The sequence below is a fragment of the Muntiacus reevesi genome, chromosome 1 (assembly GCF_963930625.1).
Source record: "Muntiacus reevesi chromosome 1, mMunRee1.1, whole genome shotgun sequence".
Lineage (NCBI taxonomy): Eukaryota > Metazoa > Chordata > Mammalia > Artiodactyla > Cervidae > Muntiacus > Muntiacus reevesi.
This window is the reverse complement of record NC_089249.1, coordinates 141,156,762-141,175,386: the sequence shown is the minus strand read 5'-3', so window position 1 is coordinate 141,175,386 and position 18,625 is coordinate 141,156,762. Positions and strand designations below refer to the sequence as shown.

General features: G+C 43.6%; 1 protein-coding gene across 2 annotated transcripts in view; it reads left to right on the top strand.

Moving 5' to 3' along the window:
• PGM1 (phosphoglucomutase 1) overlaps positions 1 to 13,429 on the top strand; it is a 65,153-nt gene extending 51,724 nt beyond the window's left edge. For both annotated transcript variants that reach the window (XM_065911670.1, XM_065911660.1), the window contains exons 8-11: positions 4,095 to 4,230; positions 7,054 to 7,237; positions 10,110 to 10,244; positions 12,781 to 13,429. In XM_065911670.1, coding sequence (XP_065767742.1) covers positions 4,095 to 4,230; positions 7,054 to 7,237; positions 10,110 to 10,244; positions 12,781 to 12,870 — 545 coding nt within the window. In that variant the 3' untranslated portion in view covers positions 12,871 to 13,429. The remainder of the gene's footprint in view (positions 1 to 4,094; positions 4,231 to 7,053; positions 7,238 to 10,109; positions 10,245 to 12,780) is intronic.
• Positions 13,430 to 18,625: the final 5,196 nt, after the last annotated feature.

Genomic DNA, 18,625 nt, shown 5'->3' with positions numbered 1-18,625 from the left:
AATTTGCAGGCAGAGAAAACAGCATGTTTAGGAGATGGAAGGAGAAATAGAGATGGTCAGAGAAAGAGACAGGCAGATGCTCAGGTTTCCAGAGAACTCTGTGGAGCTCTTTTTCAGCTGTCGTGGCCCATCCACAGACCATGGCCTGGCAACAGCAGGAGCCTGGGCACTCCTGAGGTATTCATACCGGTAAATGAAACCTAATCCCTAAACTGTTGGCGCTTGGCTCCCTCAGCAAAGGTTGACATTTTTCTTGGCTAGGACCCAGAGTGTGCTCTGACTGAGCAGAGTTTATGCATATCACAAGATGCTGATTAGGCCAAAGTCAAGTGGCAGGTGTTTGAGGATGCTGAAAGGGCAGAATCCCCATGGGCCTAACTGGTCCCTGAACTGGACCAAGTTAGAAGAGACCCGAAGCAAAACTTGCAGCTAGGACTAGTGGTGCTTGCTGATAGTGTTTCCCCTTCCTGATACTTAAGTGGGCTTGGCTTCTTTTTTTTTTAATTAAAAAGTGATACCAGTAATTCATATTCATAATAGGAAAATTGGAGAAGAAGAGAAAACACTGTAATCCCATTGCACAGAAAAAAAGAGCACATTAGGTTATATTCCATTTTCTGCCCCAGTATGTATAGTTCAGGGACATTATTTTTGAAAGCTTAATGAGATAGTGGAGAGTATTAATTTTCCCTAAAAGTTTATTCTTCCCTTATTCATAAGGTATCTTATATTGGTTTCCACTGTTACATGGTACTCGGGCTTCCCTGGTGGCACAGGCAGGAAAGAATTTGCCTACTTTGCATGGTACTTAACAGTTTTTAAAATATTTTCATCCCCTCTCACAGAAGAGTCTTAAAATTGTGCGAGAAAAGTGGAATTATCCCCATTTTACAGTTGAAGAAACTGTATGAGGCTCAGAAATGAGGCTCAGAAAAGTTAAGTGATTTGTCCAAATTCAAGCAGCTTATAAGTAAGTTTCAGATTCAGATTTTATAAGTAAGTTTCAGATTCAGGTTTTCTGATTCTTAAATATAAAGCATTTTTCACTGACCCAAAACTGTCACACCTGCAAAAACAACAGTAGCTTGAGAAACACATCTACACACCATTGCCTTTTTTTCACTAGTAACTTGTCATCATTCATTAGAACTCTAAAGAAAATGAAATTTACCCAGACTTCTTAAGCATTAGTCAGAGTTACCCAGCATTTTGATATATCCAAGGTGATTAGTGAGATTAATGAGAATTTTCAAAAGATACTGGAGATTGTATAAATGGAAGATAATATTTATGTTATACAAGGCAGATATTTTGTTTAAAAATATTAGGTGTGTGATTTAGTTATCTCCAAGTAACTTGGTTAAAGTTGGCTAAGATTTTTAGATTTTATTTTCATGTCTACATAAAGGAAAAAGCTAATTCTTAGAACAGGAAAAGCACAAAGGAATACTGCCCACTGTGCTTTCAGTCTAGTCTCCCCCTTCCCCCAAAATAGAAAAAAGAAAACAAAAAGGAAGGAAGGACAGAATAAAGAAAAACGAACCTAGGGGCTCACAGACGAAGAATTCCAAGCTATACACTTCTGTCATGAATTCTCATATACAGAGGTAGCTGCCAGGATCTTACTGAGGGTAAACTGTTGCCAAAGCATATCATCATCTGCAAAAGCTTAGAAGCCAGAGAGCTAACTTTCTGTTGCTTGAAAGAGCAGTAAAGGCAAATAAATAAAAGTCCATAGCTAACAAAATTAGGTAAACATTTGTAACTTTCTTGTATAACGTGCTAAAAGTATTACTTAATATCTCTAGTTTTGCCAGCATACAGGTTTTGAGAACTACTGTCTCTAAAAGTGGTGTCTTAGAAAGACTCTTTGGGGGAAAAAAAATGTGTATTTTTATGAACCAAAAAAGAGAAAGAGAAGATGTTACAGTAGATTAATTAATTGATTAATTCATTCATGTGCCCCTTCACAATCTGTTATTTAATATGTTCCATGTAAGGGTAAATAAGAGATGCCTCCAAGAAATACATGGTTGAGGTGTGAAATGGTCATAAATGAACTACTGAGGCTTGAGCAGGAAGCATGGTGCCGGACCACATGTTTAAGCAATCGCTATAGAAGAGCAAGTAGCTCATAACTGCCTAGAAAACCGAGGAGCTAGGTTGGAGAAGATATTTGAACTGGGTCTAAAAGGATGAAGAGAGAAAGGAAACAAACTTACCTCATGCTTCATTGCCAGCATTGTGCTACTCTCTCAATTCTAAGGAGAATAAGACCCAGTGAGAAGTCAAAAGGACAGAGAGTCACATGAAGAATTCACGGCATGATCATATGCAAAACATTATTAGAGGGATTGTATTGAATCCTATTCAGAAATCAGAAAGTGGAGCTCAATATCATTTGCTTTTCCTTTTTTTTTTTTTTTTTAGAATAAGGACGTTAAAGGCAAAATATGACAGTTCTGTTCCAGATCAGGTTCTTGGAGAAGGGGCTCCATGCATATGTGTGTGGGTGTACGTGCTCAGTTGCTCAGTCATATCAGACTCTTCCGACCCCATGACTGTAGTCCACCAGGCTCCTTTGTCCATAGGATTGATTCTCCAGGCAAGAATACTGGAGTAGGTTGCCATTTCCTCCTCCAGGGGATCTTCTTGACCCAGGAATTGAACCCACGTCTTTTGTGTTTCCTGCATTGGCAGGTGGATTCTTTACCACTGTGCCGCCTGGCAAGACCCCTCCATGCATATAAGTACATCCAAATGTGCTACTTTGTTATTTTCGATCAAGATTTTAGCAAGGACCTCAGCAAGAGATAGATTTTCTATGGTTTGTTTAACTAAATCCTTTTTAGTTAAAGAAAGATGTCCTAGAACTGGAGTTCCTGGATCCACAAGCAGATCCATTATTAAGGCTTTCATATTTTTTGCCAAATTGCTCTCTAGAAGGACTGTAACCCTCCCGGAAACAGCATGTTGGAATCCCATTTTCCTTATACCTTCCCTAATATTAGGTATTCTCATTTTTAAATCTGTGGCCATTTGTCAAACAAGTAGCAGTTTCTTATTGTGGCTTTAACTTAAATTTGTCTTCTTAAAAATAATATATATATATATATATATATATAAGTATTATATTAATCAGGTACCTGTATTCATTTTTTTGATGAATTGCCTATTTATATTCTTGTGGCCTATTTTTCTGTTCAGGCTTTGCTTTTTCCTTATTAATGTATAAGAGCTTTTTCTATATTGTTTTAAACATCTACTTTATTTGCAAATGTTTTACATTTTTTTTTAGTTTGTCAATGGCCTTTTAATTTTATCCATAGTAGTTTTGCTGATATAAATGCCAATTTTTAAGTAGACAAATAGAGAGACTTTTTCCTTTATGAATTTTGAATTTATATGTTTGCCATCTCTAAGATTAAAAACAATCGTGTGTGTGTGTGTGTGTGTGTGTGTATAGGATATATATATATCCTAGTATTTAAAGGTTTTCAGTTTTTATATTTGAATGTATAATTCATCTGGAATTCTTTTTGGCATGGTGTTTAATGTGTAATTCATCTGGAATTCTTTTTGGCATGGTATTTTATAGGGAAAAAACTGATTTTTTCCCAACTGTTTAACTAGTTATACAAATACTACTTAAAAAGTAATCCATTCTTTCTTACAGCATTGAAGTGACACCTTTATCATTTATTCAGGTCTCATATGTGTTTGGGTCTCTTTCCAGGTGCTCTCTTTTGTTGCATGAATAATAATTAATTATTTTAATTATTAAAAATTCACAATGGTCATGTTCTTTTGTTTTTTCCCTCTCAAATTATACTTCATAATTGAAGTATCACATTCCACCAAGTTATTCCACTGACATTTTTATTGGCATTTGCCTTAAACTCCTAAATTACTTAGGAAAGCATCAACTTTTTTTCAGTAGTATGTGGCTTTATTCAATAAGTGGTTCCTTCCGTGTATTCAGGTTTCTCAGTAAAATTTTATGACTTTTGGTTGGGTCATGTTTACCACTGAGTTTATTCTCAAGTATTTTAGAGAAGTCACACTCCTCACAGCTGCTTGCTGTCCCCCACAAGGTTCTGACCACATCCGTGAGAAAGACGGGCTCTGGGCTGTCCTCGCTTGGCTCTCTATCCTAGCCACCCGCAAACAGAGTGTAGAGGACATCCTTAAAGATCACTGGCAAAAGTATGGGCGGAACTTCTTCACCAGGTAAGCCACAGCCTGGCCAGGAACAGAGGTAGTGCGGGGAAGTGGGCAGAGAGAAATCTCATGCATACAAATTCTTTCCTGTCTAAAGTGTTAATAAAACCTCAGTTCATTCACTTCTATCTCTTGGGGATCTCTAAATCTATTGGGGATTTTTAAAACAATTCAGTTGGGGTTGAGATAAAGTCAACTTTTATGTTAGCTATAAAGAACAAGGCTTAAAATTTTTAGTTAACTTATTCAAAAGAATGAATGTTTTGTCAGCCTTTTAAATGTACCTATCAGATGGGCATGATAATAGCATTGGATTTGGATTCAGAAAAATGGATTAGAATTTTATTTCTGCCCCCTAGTAGATTGAGAAGTCATTTCACCTCTTTATGTACTCAGTTTTCTCATTTGTAGAAATGGAAATAGCAGTCCAGCTATCGAATGGAATAAGTGAAATATGAGTCTGAAAGTGTTTTATAAACTCTGAGACACTGAAAATATGGAAACTTTTTCTGAAATTATGGAAACAATTATGCTTAGTCTAAATCAACTTTTCTGACTCATTAAAATAGGTCTCCAAAGGCTGTGTAGTTGTCAATGCTTCATTCATTGATTCAATAAATACTGACTGTGTACCTACTTTCTGCCAGGCACTGGGGCTTCTCAACGGACAAAATACTTAGAATAGTTAGTAAGTCTTCTTTACCATACATATTTCTATTTTTAAGATGCATTAACATTTTTTCCAGTGTGCTTTTCACTAATTTCAATTTGCCTTTCCCCTAGTAAGTGTAAAAATAACAGATTTTTTTCCCCTGGATCTCACTATTCTAATTATGGAAAAGAAATATGAGAGCAAGGATATTAGATAAATTACTTATCTGTAAGAAATGTAGAGATATAATTTCTCTGAACTTCAGTTGCCATCTCTATAAAAATAGGTGAGTTGAGACTAGAGAATTTAAAAACTATATCACAGATTCAATGGTCCATGATCTTTGGATAGTCAAGAAAGAATTCACGCTTAAGCAACTTGGTCTCCTTAATCAGAAAACTTTTTTCAACTTTGGACAAGTTCATTGCTATCTTCCTCCCTCAAGTTATTCTTTGGTGGAAGGTGTAAGCAATATCTGCCACACAGTAGCCCTTGCAAATACAGCAAGAATCTCTACTTTCTAAGAACCAGAAAAATCTGGTAATTCAGAACAGCAGTCATGAACTCTCTAGAGCCCAGAGGATCACGAAGGCAGGATCATGTCTGTTTTTGTGCTCCATGGTATCACCAAACACCTAATTCATAGTGACATTGTATAAATATGCTTTGAATAGATAAATGAGTTAACAAGTGAACAGTAGACAGAATGGACTAAGATTAGAACAGTTTGTTCAAAGAGAGGGTCACTCTTAAATCAGTTAGAAGCCTCCATCTAAAAACTATCAACATATTTTTATTAATAAATCTTAAATAACTGCTAACCAAGTATTACCAAAAAAGTCCTTAGAACCTGAATCTATGATTAGTTAACATTCCATTCTACCCTCCATTTATTTAACAAAAGTGCTCTTTGCATGCCTTGTTTCACATCAACCTCAAAACAGTTATTGATCAGGCAACTGAGATTCTGAGAAATGAGGCAACTTGCCCATAGTCGCACAGTTAGTAACCAATAAAGGCTGAATTCATAGCTCCTTCTGTCTGATTCCAGAGCCCAGATTCTTTCCATTATACCCCTCTGTGCCTAGGATTTATAGAACATTTCCCTCAAACACCCAAAGGTCACAGATGTAAAGCACAAACACCTGGTTGTAATTTCGTGCTGTTTATCATTTTAACTGGGGGAAAGAGCTGACTTCAGGATTAAGGGGACTGCTGTCCTTGATTCATAGAATCCTGGAGCCAGAATAGTTGGCCTTAATTCCCTGGTATTTCTCATGTCTCAGAGGTGTCATCTTGCACATATATATTTGTTTCACTACTGCAAATAAATATAGACTCTGCTATCTTGAGCCTCTAAAAAATAACTCTCTCAAGAGGGTGTGTGCCACCAGGACAAGAAAAGCCACCTGTAAGAATCTTTGACCTCACAAGAAAGAAGTCAAGAACAATTCTTGGAGGAAAAATAACAGTCATAGCCTTTCATTTGTGATATGCTTTCGTTTTTCTCTTGGCCCATTTGCATCCACGCCAGGCTGCTCTGTCAGGGTGAACACTGTGGATCAGAATCCACTCTCACTGAGAGGAGGGAGGCATTCCAGGTGTAAAGAGTTAGGGCTTAAGAAAAGGATGAGTTAGGGCTTGGCTCCTTCATTTGGTCAGTGAAAACTTGGCCTTACTCGTGGAAGCTCCTGTGGAGACTGGAACTCTCCTTAGCCAGCATCTCAGCAGCCTCAGGCAGGTTCCAGACTGGGAGCCTTCCAGCATGGATCCCAAAGAAGCTCTAGCTGTTTGGAAGAGCAGTGCCTGAGTCATCTGTTGCCTTCATGCAACCTTCTTTAGAGATAACACTGCTTTTGTTTCTGTGGCCTCCGGAGGTGGTGATTAAATGTTAGATTGCATCTCTCAAAAACCTTTGAAGCTGCTAGGAGCTTTATTCTGTAGAAAAGCCCAAATGGGAGTTTTCTGCTCATTCAGAAGCTCCTGACCCTTTCCTGAAACCCTCCAAACGCTTCCTTTCATCCCTGGCCCGCTCCATCCCCAGAGAATTACACGCTCATATTTTTGCCAGCTTCTTCTGAAGTTAGATGTTTGGGGGGAGGGCCAAACAAATGATGCAAAAAGTGCTGATATCCGTTGGTGTGATTTGAAGTCAGCCTCAACTTTGTGATTTCTCCCAGGTATGATTATGAGGAGGTGGAAGCCGAGGGTGCAAACAAAATGATGAAGGAGTTGGAGGCCCTGATTTCTGATCGCTCCTTCGTGGGGAAACAGTTTCCAGTGAGTGATAAAGTTTACACTGTGGAGAAAATTGATAACTTTGAGTACAGCGATCCGGTGGATGGAAGCATTTCAAGAAATCAGGTAGGAACAGATGTATGTGTACATGGGAGAGAGTCCTTGGAGCTTGGTCTCTGAAATCTCAAGAGAAAAAAGAAAAAGGTTTCTTGGTCATTTGTCTTTTGCTGCCCTGTTTTCTCAAGTGACTTTCTGCCAAGTCACATATGATTTGCACAGGTACTTGTAGGTAAAATGGCTTTTGCCCTGATTCTGTGCTTACCGCTATGCCTTCATTCTGGGATGCTTAGTCTAGACTCCAGAAGGACTTTTACATTCTCCAAAATTCCATGTAAGAGGTCACGTTGATGTGTGCGCAGAAAAGAGCCCTAGAATATTAAAAAGATGGAGAGCTGCTGCCTTCGATCTCACCCTCCTCCCTCTCTCTCAAGAGACTGTAGCAGAATGCCAGCATGGCATGAGAGTGATCTCTTTATAGATGTTTCTTGTGATCTATTCTAATTTCTAAAAAAGAAGAAAAAAAGCAGACAAACCATGTGTGGACTTAGAAACATTCACTGCTATCACCTGTAGCACATGACTCGAAGCTGACCCTAACATAGCAGTGTGCATCACAGTGGAGACCCCGGACCACATCTAGATGGAGACAGAGTTGTTAGGGCTTCCTTCACTGGGTGCTGGGCACCCAGGTTGCGGGCTTGTCAGCCCTTCTCCAGGCTCCTCACAAACACCCGGGCCCAGGCTCCTCTCTCCTCTGGTTCTGTTGCTGTTGTCACAGAATGGACTCAGAATTTAGAGACAGAGGGACTTCCCTGGTGGTCCAGTGGTTAAGACTTCACCTTCCAATGCAAGGGATGCGGATTCAGTAAGATCCCACATGCCTCGTGGCCAAAAAAACATAAAACAGGAACAACTTTGAAACAAATTCAATGAAGACTTTAAAAATGGCCCACATTAAAAAAATATTTTTTAAAAAAGTAGAAACAGAGATGATTAAGGGGGAGATAAGACTCTGCTATAGCTTTCCAATTAGCTTTTTTTTCTGATCCAGATTTTTGGCCTGGTCCTTCTCAAGGCATCCAGCACACTTTGAAAGAATTGGACTGCTGGATTTATTTGAAGTCTCTCTTTGGAGAGCAGGTAGTGGATGGGTGGATGGAGCCTGGCCACCGTGACCCTCAGTGCCTGGAGTATCCCTTTCTCAAAATGTTGGCCCCGTGGCTTTTTTCCCTTATGCCTTTTCACCATCTGGGAGAACTTTGGGTCCAGTCTGGATGGTTGTAAATGATGTCTGAGCTAATTAGAAAAAGGGAGACCTGGGGTGGGGGGTGGGTGTAAGAAAGGGGAGGTGGGACCCAGGCCATGGCAGAGCAGAGCAGAAGTTTTTGTGGTGAAGCCTTCAAAGAGAGAACAGACCTTTAGGAGAAGTAACCCCAACTCTGCACTGCATCGCACATCTACCAGGAGTGCGGTGTGCGTGGGAGGGCCGTCGGCATGGGCGCAGTCCCTGCTCTCTGCACTCTAAGGAAGTCAGCAGCTCCACGATCTATAAGCAGAAAAACCAGGGAGGAGGGAAATCTTCTGAAGTAGATACAGCATCTACAGTCAAGTGGAAAGAACGTAGAAGCTTCAGGTTGAGGCTGTGGGGAAGGAGACCAACTCTGGCATATGCCTAGAAAGCAAGAAATGGTAAATGGATATTAACTGTGTCCTCCCCACATTGACTAACTGGGAAGGTCCTCTGGGGTTTTCACTGCTGAGTGGCACAATGAAACACTGGATGGGACTGGGTGACAAATAGTATATGAGAGGCAGTATCTTTCCTTTTGGTTGGTCATCAGCTTCATACAAACTTCTTCCTGTGGAAGAATTGACATCCTTATCGAGACTGAAGGGTCTTCAAGTAACTGTCTCACCCAGCCTTCTTACCTCAAGAGTCCCCATCCTTTTCCCCCTGAATCAAGATTATTGAGGACAAGAGATGTGGCCGGAGAGGGAAGAGAGAGGGCTGGAGAGAGAGAGACACTGGGCTTGGCATTGCACCCACCTGGACCCTGCTTTGAATCACCAGGCATTGGTGGAGACTGACCACTGGATCCCGCTCAATAGGTTGGAATAGCTCGCCTCTACCATCTGGGGCACCTGGCCCCCTGACCTCTTTCTGAGGCTCTTTATTAGGATTTTGCAAAGAGCCCGTTCTCTGGTCCACTTGAAAGTTCACCTGCTCTGGTTTCAGCCCATTCTGATCGTGTTTCCCTCCTGATCTGGACATTGACTCTCTGTATCTAGCAGCTTGTTTTTGTTTTTTTCTTTTTATAAATTGATTTATTTTTTAGTTGGAGGATAATTGCTTTATAATGTTGTGTTGGTTTCTGCCATACATTAACATGAATCATCCATAGGTATACACGTGTCCACTCCCTCTCACCTCCGACTACATCCCACCCCTTTAGTTCATCACAGAGCACCAGGTTTGAGCTCCCTGCCTCATACAGCAAATTCCCACTGGCCATCTAATTTTACATATGATAATGTGTATGTTTCCATGCTACTGTCTCAAGTCGTCCCACCCTCTCCATCTACCACAGCTTATTTATTTATTTACTTATTTATTAAGCTTCAAACCAGAATGGTTAGCCCATAAATCACAGGGAAGTGGGATGAGAAGGCCGGTGTTGTGTCAGCCAGCCTCCCCAGGATCTGGTCTCCCACCTGACCCTGGAGATGCTTCTCCTCCATGAGCCAGCCCCCATTGGCTGGATGCAGTGACAGGCTGACCAAGGGCAGACTCCTGGGGCTCAACTGAGGCTGTTTCTCAAAATCCTACAATTGATCAAGTGTAGATGAAGTTAGATCTTCAAATGGACCCCTCAAAATTTTCCAGCCTTCATTCTCCCTTCTAGGGGTGAGAAAAAACAAATGCTGTTATCTTTCCCAGGGCTTGCGGCTCATTTTTGCAGACGGTTCTCGCATCATCTTTCGACTAAGCGGCACTGGGAGCGCGGGAGCCACCATCCGACTGTACATTGACAGCTATGAGAAGGATCTCGCCAAGATCTACCAGGACCCCCAGGTAATGCCCGAACCCTGAGCCCTGGCTGGTTCTTTCTGTTGGAGGGAGGGATAGTGGTTCCATTTTGCCTGCGTCATCACAGCTCATCTCTCAAATGAGCCATGACGGCTCTCTTTCCGTCATGCCTCCTTCAGTACATCAGAAAACAAGAATAGCTAACAACTATCTGAGCATTTTATATTTGTCAAGCTCTGTTCTAAAGCCATTATCCAAATTGGTATACTCATTTCACTCTCAAATCTCTTATCCTTATCTATTAATATCCCTACTACAGATAAGGCAACAGAGGCTCAGAAAGGTTAAGCAATAGTTAATAGGTTCACAAGCCTGGTAAGTGGCAGATTCAAGTGAACTAATCTTTGAATCAGCCCCAGTCTGGTGCTCTGATTTGTCAGTGATTATTTGTCACTTTGCTAGGTCTCATCACCTTCGCTGGAAGAACACACATTGATTCCAGATTTGGTCCAGGGTACAGGGTAGGGAGGACTGGGGTAGGGGGTAGGGAAGGCTGGAGTAGGGGCTAGGGAGGGAGAGGCTGTTTCATGACCCAGAAAGAAAGGTCTTTATGGGAGAGTGTTTGGACTTGCAACTTGTATTTTGGGTTCTCAGCCCCACCCAGAGTGTCTCCAGGAGTATGTCAGAGTGAGGAGGGACCCTGGGAGCCAGGGTTGATGACTTGCAGGACAGTCATCATCCTTGTTCCTTGTCTTAGGAGCTGCTCCCCAACCAGAGTTCCAGAGCCAAAACCAGTTTAGGAAGTGTGGAGGTGGGTTAGCCCCTTCTTGGCAGCTCATAACACACACTGTACCTTAAAGCTCTGAGTGGACTTGCAGTACAGATGCCCATTTAAATAGTTTTCGCCACGCCTGTTTTCCCACAAAGCTTTTTCCTTCTACCACCTAATTAGAATCCTGTGAAACTCTTTTGAAAACTCCTGGCATAGTGCTTTTGAGCACCGATTTTGGAATTAGAGAGATCTTGTTTTAAATTCAGTTCCTGCCACTTAATACCTGTGTGTCCTTGGGTAAGTCTTTTTAATGTTCTGAGCTTTGGTTTCTTTGTCTGTAAAATGGCAGAATGCTACTTACCTCAGTGTCATAGGGATTGAAGGAGACAATGAATGCAAAGTTCAGAATATTGTGGCTGACATATGGGGTTAGCTTTTGAGAAAAAGTGGCTCTTACAGTTGTTTTTACTACAAAAAGAGAGAAATGAAAGGATACTTCCCTTTCTCAGATTTTCCAGTGGCCAGGCACCAGTTTCAGTTATTGCCACATCCCTGTGGTGTTAAGACATCCCTAAAACTAAAATCAAAGACAATGGTATCTACCTTGTAGACCCACAGAATAATAGAGCAAGAGCAAGAAAGGAAGTTGTGCTTCTCTGTCTTAATACCTGACACATGGTAGATACAAGGAATGAATGAAAGATTTCTCATCTAAACTGTAGTCCTTGGGAGATGGGAGGGCACTGAAGGATGTAGAGTGCCCACATGCCCAGGGGTACCTTCTGTCCAAGTGGGGACTTGCCTTCCCCTACTCTGGAGCTGCTGGTACTCAGCCTCAGCACTTCGCTGGGGCTGTTGGAGCCCCCAGGGGAGTGGCAAGTGGTATGTGAGCCTGTGCAGTGCTTCTCCAACTTTCTTCTAGGTATAATGAGTTGGTGGAGATTTAGGTGAGGGAAGGCAGCAGTGGGCAATAGAACATGAACTCCCCTTGGCTCTGCCCTTGAATCACCAGGTCAACTCACTTCACTTCTTTGGGTATCGGTTTCCTCATCTATAAAATGGGCAGTTCAACTAGATACATAGTTTTCTTTTCTCGTATTAAAAATATTTATTTATCTAAGCAACAACAGGATTCATTTCTTTTTCCTTAAGTGAGAAGTTGGAGAAGGAAATGGCAGCCCACTCCAGTACTCTTGCCTGGAGAATTCCGTGGACAGAGAAGACTGGTGGGCTGCAGTCCTCAGGGTCGCAAAGAGTCGGACACGACCGACTTTCACTTTTTTTTTTTTTCCAAGTGAGAAGTAGGTGGCGAGGGGTGGGGGGGGGAGGCGGTGATGTTGTTGTATTTTGAAAAGGTATTTTTGGTTAGAGTGTGGGAAACAAATTGGAGGATGCAGAAGCTGATGTGGAAGCACTGTTGTTCCAGGTAAGAGGGAGGACTTGGTTTAGCGAGAGCGATGGCACTGGGATTGGGAGAACTGGGTGATGTAGAAGATTAGCCACTTAGGATGCTGGGGTTTCAACCAGGGGAATATGAGAGAAGGAGGTGTCAAGAGCAACTCTTAATTGTTTATTCGCTATATATGATAGACTGTGGTGTCACGTTGTTGAAATAGGGAATGCTGGAACTAGATTTCTTCTGTGGGGAAAGAACCATCTCTTTGTTTTTAGACTTAGTTTGAGGAGCTTTGGGGAGATCAGAGTACAGAGATGAGGCTTTGGAGCTCAGGGGCCAACTCAGGGCTGGAGCTCTGGATCTGTCTCTGGAGAAAGTGGTGGCAAAGATTGTTCTCTTTGTGTCTCCCTCAGGTCATGTTGGCTCCCCTTATTTCCATTGCCCTGAAGGTGTCCCAGCTCCAGGAAAAGACGGGACGCACTGCCCCCACTGTTATCACCTAAGAAGACAGGCCAGATGTGGTACGTCCCTCCACCCCAGGCCCTCCGAGTCATCTGATTGAAGAGCACAGACAGAAACAAAATGTATTCACCCAGGCTTTTTAGGATTTGGTTTTTCCACTAACCAGTTGTTGACAAATGGTACTATTCCGAGGCTCTGCCAACTGATATGCCCGCAGGAGCCATGTGGGAAAGAGGAGAGAAGGAGCCCAGGGGCTTACACTACTGTGTCCTTGTGCACCGCCGCCGTGTGGGTATTTGTCTGCTTAGCACCGGGTCCTGTTTACACTGCACTGGAAGATGGACGTTAAGCATCAGTGTACGAGGCCAGTGTCCATCCTTAGGATCTGCCCCGTGATATGACAGTGAGAATTCCTTTCTCCTTGGTGAGCCTTTCCCTCATGTAATGTTTACATGTCATCTAGCAAAACGCAGTTTCTGGTGCCTTCTCTCCAATCACTTCTTTCTTCAGAGGGAGACGTACTTGTCTACAACTTTCTCTCATTTTGCAGCATAGTCCCATTCACACAAGTATTTTGGGATATTAAAGCAAAATAAGGTACCCATGTCTTGGTGTCTTTTTTTCTTACAAAATGCTCTTTGGATTTCAGAGAGAAACCAGATTTTTCTTTTTTTTACGAGGGGGAGGGTGGTATTGTATTTTGTTTGGATGTCCTAGCTAGGGGAAAAAAAAAAAATGTTCTCTGCACTAGGTTTAAAATTAGACTCAAGAACTGTAATTTCAAATCTTAGCAGGGTCAACCAAACCCTGAATCCTTCCGCGGTGGATAAATTAAGCTCGACATGGTTAACTTGGAAGAAGGGAAAGGAAGAGAGTGTTCAGGAGATCTTAAATAGCAAAGACTGCCTTGCGCCCTGGGTACCTAGATGCCATGCTGCCTGTTGAGGGGATAGGCAGAACTCTCGGAATCTGAGAGCCGGATCACCAGCATTTGACTGGAAATCTGGAGCTCACTGGCATCTTATTCACCTTAGAACATTTACATTCAGCCCCTGAGTGTAACTCAGTAGTTAAAAGCATAGTTTTGGGAGCCAACAGACCTGAGTTTGAATCTCACTTGAAACCTTGAATGACCTTTGACTATCATTCTCCTTATCTTTAAATTGGGCTTGAAACATAGTTCTAACTTTGCAGGGTCACTGAGAAGACAAAGCGAGTGGATCTGTGAAAAGCTGGGGCAGGGTATCCCATTCACAGTAGGTTGTCCAACAAGTGGGAACTAGGATGGTGCCTACAATATTCTCTTCTAGATTTTAAAGTATAGGAAAAACATAAACCATAATCGAAATATTTGGAATGCATTTTGTGGTTTAGAAGGCACTTCTCACAAAGTCAGCTTGCTGTATGGACTGATCCAGAGAGGCAGCCCAGCTGTGCACCCCTCCCCCACCCAGGGTGGACTCCCCATCCCAGGCAGCAGGGCCTTTACCTGGGGTGAGAGTTCCTCTGTTACCATTTTACAAGGGTGTCCCACCCAGCAAACAGAACTGAGCTTTGATAATGATGAGATGGAGATGAGTACTTATTGAACATGAATTAATCCTACTCCAGGCACTGTGCTGAGTGCTTTCCACATACTCTGTAAGTGCTGCCAATACCTCTACGATGTAAGTACTTTGAATTTTCCCACTTTAGAGGTGAGGTTCAGCTGTTGTCCAAGCTCACACCACTGGAGAAGCATGGCATGTTCCCAGGCAGGGCAGCCTCTGGTACTGGTCGGCTACTTCTGAACTACTTCTAACAGGTGGAAGAAAGGCATGCAAATGCCCCCATATTTTACTTATTAAAAGGTTTCACTGCATGCCTTGGGTGCCAGAGACTTTGTTAGATTTGGCATTGTTGCCTAGCACCCCGGCCCGCCCTGGGATCTTGATACGTGGGTATATCGGCCAGCCAGGAAACACACACTGCCCCATTGAGTGTGAGATGCCTTGGGAAGGAAAGGATGTGTGACACGTAGTTACTGCCCTCCAGCTGCCTTGGAGACTGGTTGGAGGAATGAAGTCCCACACAGAGAGAAGGCTGTGTAGGATAAGTGCCTTAGGGATTGTGTAGGAACACAAGCTTCCAAGTGCCTAGACAGTGGGCTAGATGCTTTCTAGTAACCTTCCAAGGGAGACAAGCTTGTGCCCCCTTTAGAGCTAAGGCAACTGTAGCTCAACAGAAGCTTAAGTAACCTGCCCCAGGTTTTCAGATACCATGTGGCAGAAGGGGAATATTGACCCCAAGTCCTACTTGCTTTCCATGAGCCTTTTCTGCCTCCCCATCTGTTGAATCAGCTGCAGACAGTTCCAGGCCTGTGGCCCCTGGAACAGTTTCAAGAATTTCCTCCTCATCCTTGATCATAATTTAGCTGCTTTCCCTAATCTACTTGGCTGCAGCTTTGGGAGCTGATGGCTCAAGGGGGAAAGAGGGAGGTGGCCAGGGCCAAGAGGCAGTGGGGATGGGCAGGGATACGGGCCACCCTTCCTCCCTCTGTGGCTTCCAGAGAGACACCCCAACACATGTGCCCCCAGGAGTGCCAAGAGACGAGCCCTGAGATACTGGCCAGCAGCACGCAGCCAAGCCTCCCCGCCCCCAGGACTGATGTGGTCTGTGAGTCAGCCCTGTTTTCTTTGGGCATGGCGAGGATTGCAGTGAGAAAACTGGGTTTGAACTGTCTGGGGCCCAACTCTGAAATTTCCCTTTTCCCCTCCCTCTTGACATTTAGCTCTCATCTCAGAAAAGCAGATTCCTGTTCAGAGATGTTCCTCAGGCCCAGGAAATGGCCAGGCTTTCAGTGGGTGGGGCCTGCCTCCTGGAGAATGACAGCAAAGACCGAGTTCATAGCAGTGCCGGCAAGGCCAGCTCTGGGGCCTGGGTCTCTCTTCCTCCTTGGCCCCAGAGTTCATCCGTGCTGCTTCTGCTGTATTTCCTGTTGACTTATCAGACAGAAATTGGCCTACTGTATAAGAATCTTCCAGGAAACATAATGTATGAGAGACACACCCCTTGTGTTTTTATGTTCTGAACCCGCAGCAAGAGGAGATGGATGTGAAGAGACAGCAGCTATCGTGCACAGTCATTGTATCCTACCTGGGTTATGACAAGGACCCCTCATGGCCTCTTGCCTTCATCTTGTCCCTTCTCATCCAGTATTTTCATCACCATTAAGTGGTTTTCAAATGCTGAAGTCCCAGTGTTTTTGAGTGGCCTACAAGACCATGCAAGCCTGCCTGTCACTTACCCCCTACCCTTCTTTTGACTTCTTCCTTCTGTTGGATGCTTCAGGAATGAAACCACCTGCTGTTCTCTGGAAATGCTGTGCTGTCTTGCCTCCAGGCCTTCAGACCTGCTCTTCTCTGCCTGCATCACCTTCCTCCGCCACCCTCCCCTCCCCCATACCCCCCACCTCCTACTCCTTCCTCAGGCTTCAGTTTAAATACTATCTTCTTCAAGAAGTTTTCCTGGGCTTGGGAGCTTTTTCTAGTGTTCCTGCAGCAGCACCCTCTTCATGGCACTTATCACACCCTATGCTAATAGCCTTCCATTTCTCCTACTGCCCTGGAAACCCTGGAAGGCAGGGACTGCCTTTTTCACCAGTGTTTGGCCCAAATGATAGAGAATCTGCCTGCAGTGCGGGAGACCCAGGTTCGATCCCTAATTGGGAAGATCCCCTGGAGATGGGAATGGCTTACCCACAACAGTATTCTTGTCTGGAGGATCCCATGGACAGAGGAGCCTGGCAGGCTACAAAGTTGGTGAGTTGACCAACTTTGACAGTTAGTGATTGGCTCAAAAACTCATAAAGCTTTAGAGGCTGCAGGTGAGAAGTACCCAGGACAGAGTGTCAACATGGACCCTGGTAGGGGATGGGAAATATATCGTGGTCACTTTGAATAAAACTAGATTTACATGTTTTGGAGGAGAAAATGGCAACTCACTCCAGTATTCCTGCCTGGAAAATCCAAAGAACAGAGGAGCCTGGCAGGCTACAGTCATGGGGTCACAAAGAGTTGGACATGACCGAAGTGACAGCACACACACAGATTTATATGTTAAAAGTATTTTATCTTCATTGCTACAAAAGTTAGTTGTGGGGACTTACCTGGTGGCCCAGTGGGTAAGACACCATGCTCCCAATGCAGGGACCTGGGTTCAATCCCTGATCAAGGAGCTAGGTTTCACCTGCAGCAATGAAGACCTGGTGCAGCCAAATAAATAATTTTTTTTAAAGTTAATTGCTGGTGTAACTGAAGGAGGGGTCTATTAATACCAATTTAGCCTGAAAATAGAAAGGAGTTATTTTTCTTCAAGGAGTAGACTCAACAAAGGCAGGCGCAAGACCCAACTCCCCTAACCTCCCAGCAGGTTCTTGGAAGGGAAACCATGATGGGAACAGGCAGGCGGCTGGCCCTGGGCCTCACACTGTAGGGCACACAGCGTGTGCTTCCGGGAGAGACCGAGTGGCTCTCCTCCATTTCTATTATGAGAAGCAAGAAGCAGTCTCACAAACTTGGCGTGTCATTATCCAAAAAAGGGAGGTTACTGCCAGCAAGAGTATGTCTCATGTCTGTCTGCTGGTCCTGTGGGAAGTTTTGAGGGCTTTGGCTCTGTTTTTCCCAAATGTGAAAACTGTACCTAGATACACTAAGTTGGATTTGTGGGTGAAGGGTAATAACTATTTTCCCCAAAGCATGTCTTTCATGATTCAGAGTACCACTCTCCAGTTGACAGAAAGGCTAGTCAAGAGTACCAATCATTTGCTTTTCATGACAGCATTGTTTCATAAACACTCTGTTTCATAAGAGCTTGGTCTCCATTGGTTTTGTGACTTCATTTCTGTACTTTAATAGAGAGCTATTATTATTCCAGATAAAGAAATGAAAACTTTGAGAGTTCTGTCCTGTGCAGAGACTCACAACCACAGTGAAGGAGAAAGCTGGTCCACCATCTACACCCACCCTTGGTGTTCGGGATGCTTTCTTTGGTTTACCATTGCCGTGTAACAAAGCACCCCAAACTAGCAGTGTTAAACTTGCATGGACAGCAAGGAGATCAAACCAGTCAATCTGAAAGGAAATCGACCCTGAATATTCACTGAAAGAACTGTTGCTAAAGCTCCAGTACTTTGGCCACCTGATACAAAGAGCCGACTCATCGGAAAAGACCCCGATGCTGGGAAAGATTGAAGGCAAAAGGAGAAGGGGGCCACAGAGGATGAGATGATCAGATAGCATCACTGACTCAATGGACATGAATTTGAGCAAACACTAGGAGAGAGTGAAGAACAGGGGAGCCTGGTGCACATGACTTAGTGATGGAACAACAAAGGCTCACAGATTCTGGGGGTCAGGAAAGCAGACAGGGTACAGAGGAGACAGTTTATCTCTGCTCCACCAAGTCTGAGCCCTCACCCGGGAAGGCTGAAGCTAGGAATGACTCACGGGCTAGGGGCAGGAATCATCCAGAGCCTCTCAGACTTGAAGGCTGGTTCAGCTGGGAATGTCGGCAGCTTGGCCTACACACCATCTCTCTGTATAGCTTGCTTTCTTCACAATCTGGTGCTGGCTTCCAGAGAAAGCTTCTCAAGGGCAGATGTGTCACGAGAGCCAGGCAGAAGCTGGGTCACCTTTCCTACCCAGCTTCAGGAGTCAGGCAGCATCCCTTCTGCTATATCCAATTGATGATGACCCACTCAGGCCAGCTGATTCTAGGGATGGGGCATCACACCTACCTCTTCTTGGAGGAGTGGCA